The following is a 6,589-nucleotide window of genomic DNA, read 5'->3' on the forward strand; positions in this document are numbered from 1 at the left end:
CAGTTTGAGAACAATGAGCAGGAAATGTGGCTATAGGAGAATTTGGTAAAATTAAGTGTTAGTATGAAGGTTGACCTTTAAAGAAAATAGAGGTGAGATATGTTGAGGACAGAGAATGAATCTGATCTTTTTCTGTATTCTTCTAGGGTTTCCAGATTCCTAAAGGCTGGAGTGTGATGTACAGCATTAGGGACACCCATGACACATCCAGTGTTTTTAAGGATGTTGATACATTTGACCCAGAGCGCTTCAACCAGGAACGATGTGAGGACAAGGAGGGACGATTCCATTACTTACCTTTTGGAGGAGGAGTGCGGACATGTCTTGGAAAACAGCTGGCCAAGCTCTTCTTACGAGTATTGGCCATTGAGTTAGCTGGCAGCAGTCGGTTTGAGCTCGCCACCAGGACTTTCTCAAGGGTCATCACTGTCCCTGTTGTCCACCCTGTGGATGGCCTCAAGGTCAAGTTTTTTGGACTTGACTCCAATCAGAATGAGATTATGGCGGAGACAGATGAAATGCTGGGGGCCACCGTTTGACTCAGGGCAAAAACAGGCCAGGGTGTGAAAGGAGAGGATTAAGCAGAAGAGGAGGTGGAGGAGGAGGAGGAGGGGGAGAAGGATGTATATCCATTTCTCCAAGATACAATGCAAAATGAAAATGAGGATAACATTCAAAACAGTAAAATAAAAACAATAAAAAGACAGGTAAAATGCACCATGGACTGGTTGAACATTTATTTCACATACGGAGACAATAATGAAGCTGCCAAAAATGTATAGATTACAGTTTTTTTTTGTTTAATACTTTAAAAGAAAAAATATAATGGGTTTTAAACCTTTTGCAGAAGGAAGCTAATATATTCAACAAAAGTAAAAGCAAGTCTTTTATGTAAGAAATGAACAACAGGCAGCGGGCATGAGTAAAAGGAAATGACTTGAAGACCTAAAAAATAAAGATGCGAAAAAGATGGAGTGATGGAACTGCAGAAAGCATCAGGGAAGTAACAAGAAGCAAAGAAAGCAAGTGAGCAGAGGTTTAAAGAAGATGGCAAGGCCTGAATGTCCACAGTGGAGTTGTGCAGCCTCAACCACTGGCCTCTTAAAGGTTCCTTGTTGTACAGCCACAGGCTCAGGGATACCACATAAAGGAGAATTCTATACACTAAATCTCACATGGGGACATCCTATGCAATGGAGAACACTAAATATTAAATATCTTGACTCCAGACAGCTAATGCTAATATTTCAGGCATCTTCCCACTCACAGTTGTATGCTACACAAAGAGAACCCTAAAATAGTTATCATTTGGACACCATCCACCTTGTAAAATGAAGGACCAGGAATGGATCATCTCACAACTGTACAGTCTTAACTTTGGATAACCTAAACCAATGAGGAGCCCAAATTTTACAGTAGAGATGCATGTGTCCCAGGTTTCCTCAAGAATTGCAGACTCTGAACATTCCATCTCACAGCAGATTGGTCCTGTCCCCTGAGATGTAGTGTTTACAACTAAAGGCCGAGGGTAACATGGAGTAACCCAAACAAGCTTCAAGCTTGTATTTCAAAATCCTCTACTATGGAGAATATCATTGACAAATGAAGTCATATTTCAAAAGGATAAGCATAAGAGAGGATGGATGACAATGAATGTTCCACCTCATAAAAATGTAACCAGGTTCTTCAAGTATAACAAATGATGAAAGACACTAAATGTTTTCTTTAAAATAGCTGCAACATTGTATTTACACATGCTACATTATGGAGGACCCTCATAGAATCAAAATCATATGTCGGACCACATATATTGGACATTGAATGTTAAATCTCAGATATTTGGTCCCCCCTCCACTAAATATTGTATACAAAAGAAGATACTGAATGTTAATCCATAAAGAATCAGAATGGACCCATGGTGTAACTGCATGATGGAAGACAGTGACAACTTATAATTTAATAAAACCCTGCACAATAGAGAACTCAGAATATCTGACTTTTCATGGGTACAGTGTGTTCCCCCAGGTATCCACAAAAATAAGGAATGTAAAACAGCTAAATCTATGTTATACTTGTCATGTACCAACCAGGACTAAGATAATCTTGGATGTCTCAGGCTGTCCCTCGAGAGCTGTATACCCTGGGCTTTATAGCCAGCAAAGCATTTTGAGTAAGCTCTTTCCTGACACTGTATCAAACAGCTTCCTAAGAAGAAACAGAAAAGAAAAGTAAAGAGTTAATGTCTTCTCAAACTGACTCCCACTTTTTGAGGATCTGTTCCTCTATTATTCCAATACCAATGCTCCGGCATTCAGAATGAGTAGACATTTGGTTGGCAACAGTTATAGGGGCTACTGCCAGGTGTGGCTCAGCCAGTAGACAAAAGCCAGAGACGTACTATGTGGGAGGTGCAGATGGAGGAGACGATTTGGACTGGGCCCTGAAAGTTCCCTTGCAAACTTATACTGAAGATAGGCTTAGCATCTGATTTTTTTTTAAGTTCATTTTTTGAAAGTTAAAATAACTGAGTGTAAAAAAGCTAGATTAAAAATGTGGAAATGACAGGAATTATCTTTATTTGGAACTTTTTTTTTATTTTATTTATGTTTAACTACCACCGTGTAAGCAATGCAAAAAGGTGTTTTGCGTTGTAATAAGCAGATTAAATCTTAAACACATCCACTACTTTTATTTATTTATTTATTTATTTTACTTTGTAGAATCCACATTCTTATTTTTATCACCCAGTCTTCTCTTCTGCAATTTAAATTTAAAATAAGTGATGGCCAAGTCTTATTTCTGTACATGCTGTCTGGAACAATGAATAAGACCCTAACCCTAAGCCTAACCTGTCATAATGGTAGGCCCCCAAACCCTACACTTTACACCTCTATAGAAGCAGAGTGGCCAATGGCTAAAGAGTTGAGCTTGAGACTAGAAGGTGGCAGGGTCAGATCTCACTGCTGGTAGCATATCAGTGCCTTACTCGAAGTGTCTGAATATGTGCCTACAGACATCATTTGAACTGATCGCTTGAAACCTTTGACTTTCCATGACATCTGCCCCAGCAGTTGCTGCCAAGATCCCACATAGCTTCAGCTGCCCATTTGCTTGCCCACTCCCTTCTCTGGGATGTATTTTATGCTCCTATAATCATTTACTTAGACCCCACTATATTTTCTAATTCCTGATTGGGACCGCATTTATATTTGGTACTCAATAGACTGATGCCAATAATCCCACTGCACTAAAGGCCAATCATGCTTCTGTTCTGATCTCAGGTTAAATGCTTGGTTCAGTTCCACTTTTAGCAGGAACACCACCAACCTTATTCATGACATCCATGTTTCTGTCCTGCTTTTTCCTTTTTTTGTGGACAGGAGACACTGCTGCCAACACTGTAGGCACTTCACTAGCTTTTACCTCCCCTATTCCCCTACCACCATCCAGCACTTTTTCTACTTTTTTCTGGGCAAAGCATGAAATGATTCCAAATGATGGTAACCACACATAAGGTGCCTTGTTCATGCTGCTTTTAATTTATTAAATAATAGCAGCCTAGGTAAATTGTGAAATTGTTATAGGGCATCAGGCTGTTGAGAAATTAGACCTGGGGTAAGCTGTGACAGAAAGATTTTTTAGTGGAACGCATAAAGGAAAAGGAGAGAAGTGATTTGGTTTGGCAAATAAGGAGAGCGACACTTTTCTGTTGTTTGTACTTCTAATAACCTAATATTATAATAATGTAATTATTGTTATTATTATTATTATTATTAAAAAGAAAATAAATATTATTTTAAGTGCTATTTTTGTTATATTTCTGAATAGAGATTTAGTATAAAATTGTGTTGGTAAATATTGTTATATTTAGTATATTAAGAACTTCCTTTTTATTGTAAACAGTGTCTAAATGTTAATATTGTTTTATGATCAGTTAATATTAATAAAAAAGCACTTGTGAGTTCTGCTATGTCTTGTGCCATCTAGATATGTCATGTAATCATTTGTGTCTTTGTGTGTCTTCTTATTTTTCTATTCATTTATTACTTCATATATTTGATTGTTACTGCAGTTTAAAAATGAGCATAAATGTGTTTTTGTGATCGTTTAATAGTAATGCATCTGGCAATTTTTTAGACTTCGGTAATAAACATTGAAGGCAAAAAAAATTTCAAAAACATAGTCTTTATTAATCATTCATATTCGGACCTGCTGTGGTGAAGATGGGTCATTATAAATGAGAAAGAAGCAAAGCAGATATGAGTCTTCTACGGTTATACTTTTGAAAGGTCTGCAATGATAAGGAAATTCTGTCTTCCAGGAAGAGAAAGGTCTTCATATCTTGATATTTCGGAAACTGAGATTAGGTTTTGTATCCAACGGGATAAATTGAGAGACGTTGAAATAGTAAATAAAATTCAGGCTAAAAAGAGATTAGGAGCAAGGCTTGACCAGAAGAAAGATTAAGATTGGTACAACAGTCTGCCATATAAGTGCATTGGAATAAACTGAACACAAATATGTGCCGTTATACTCGATGCTAAGAAAATTCTGTAAACCATAATCCAAGCTAATATTTCTGTCCAAAGTATTCATTGCCAAAACGTTAAAACCAAGTGATGTGGTCTGTCACTATTTCTACCTTCCACTACACCTACTTTTTGTCTTTTCTTGTTTCACATACAAAATAATTGTGAAAAGCATCACACAAGACCGTACCTTTGAATTTAATGTGACAACACAATCTTCCATCCATCATCACATTATTCTGGAATACCATTTTTAAGAAAACCACACAATTCTTCAAGAACCCCAATCACCCACCAGCATGCTTGGTTTAATTTTGTCCATTTTTTCTATGTTACCCCTTGGAAACATTTTACAATGGATTTATTTACTGATCCACTTTGTCACTGCTGGTTCCTAAAAATATGTTTTGAAAACGCCCTTCTAACACTCCCTTTTGGGCCTCCATGTAAAGTCTCTATTAACAATTCTTTTTGTTCAAATTGCTTTCCTCACCCTCATTTTCCATTTCCTGTGGTCTAATTTCTAAATGTTTCCATGTATTCAAACTTGAGAAGATGCTTACACCAAAAAAACAACAAGAAAATGAATATTGCAAAAAAAAAAAAAAATCAAATTTAGAAAACCAGGATTATGCCACTTTCTATGTGATTTACCTTTATAAATCATAACCATCATATAAAATGTGCATACGTGAATGCACGTCTAGCTCCACCGTGAAACAACCATACATGAACTATGCTAATGAATCTCATATATATGCAATCACAACACTGCAGACCTTCATTGGCTGGTAGAACTGCTCCCTCCTGATGCATCATGCTGTCCTCCATAATGGAGTGCGCAAAGAGCATACGCAGCATTGTAGTGCTTCTCCTCTGCACCCTGGGGGCTGAACAGGTGAAAGGTGTGCGTACCTGTTCAGGTATCCATTATCACCTGATACATGTAATGACATGAATAGCACAGGCTATATGAATAAATGAGGGTTCAGCCAATTACCTTTTCAACAATTGGACCACCGCATACATCATCAATGAGCCATCTGCCAAAACTACTTTGCCGCCAAATAAACAAATCATGGGTTGACACAGGCCACCAAACCTCAGCATTTGTCAGTCTCATCTTGACATCACAGATGACTTGTGAATTAATGGAATGTCACTGCTTATGGTTAACAAAAACAGTTGTCACTATTTACCCTTATTGAAATAGGAGTGTAGTGAAGTTCTCCAATTATGCTAGGAGAACCAGACACTGCTGAATGATTGCCTATTTGTCTCAGCTAAAATATATTATGTTTTATGTATGTGCACCCACACCAAATGAAAACTTAATGTAGGACTTTGTAACCAAACAAGACATATTGTGTCAAACCAGTAGGCTATGAACAGGCTGTAGAGGAGGGCTGCAGGTTTACATTCTAAACATCTTCTTATTTAGTGACCAGTTTTTGCTGCTAATTAACTACTTTTCCATTACTTTTAATTAACTTCACTCAGACCCCTTAGTTGTTTCTTTTTTCCTTAATTATCAGCCTAACAATAATGAGACACAAAATGAGCCGCCACATAACCAGCTAACCTGTACCCATCACACAGTATCTGAAAATAAAGAAAGGTGGAGGTGTCAGTAAGGTTGATCTGCTCAGGTCACCAAAACATTTTGCCGGTGTTCTTAGAAAAATACAGAAAATCAACTGTTTTGGAAATGTCTGCTGTGGAAGGATGAGAAAGAACAGACCATGGAATTAAATAAGGGGGTTAGTAAACAGCAAGAATCGGTTTCTCATTAAGAAACTGGTTGGAGTGAAATTGGTTGGAGTTTGAAGTCCCGATTTAGATGGTCTTCTGTGGGCTTGCTTCACATCTCCTTTCTGATTGGCTACAATTTAACGATGGAAAGAATCAATCCAGAGGAGTGAATCCTTAAAAATTGGTCTATTAAAATGAGGGGAAAAGAAGTTAATTAGCAGTGAAAACTGGTCACTGATTGGGTAGCCGATATAAACTGAAGAAAAACAAAAAAAGTTCCTCAATGCAAATATGCAGAATTGGCCATC

At 37.5% G+C, this 6,589-nt stretch overlaps 1 protein-coding gene across 1 annotated transcript in view; it reads left to right on the forward strand.

Moving 5' to 3' along the window:
- Positions 1–4,178, forward strand: part of LOC114651640 (cytochrome P450 26B1) — a 71,120-nt gene extending 66,942 nt beyond the window's left edge. The window contains exon 6 of the mRNA XM_028801462.2: positions 147–4,178. Within this exon, the coding sequence (XP_028657295.1) occupies positions 147–539 (393 nt within the window). The 3' untranslated portion in view covers positions 540–4,178. The remainder of the gene's footprint in view (positions 1–146) is intronic.
- Positions 4,179–6,589: the final 2,411 nt, after the last annotated feature.

This window comes from Erpetoichthys calabaricus, chromosome 5 (assembly GCF_900747795.2).
Source record: "Erpetoichthys calabaricus chromosome 5, fErpCal1.3, whole genome shotgun sequence".
Taxonomy (NCBI): Eukaryota; Metazoa; Chordata; class Cladistia; order Polypteriformes; family Polypteridae; genus Erpetoichthys; species Erpetoichthys calabaricus.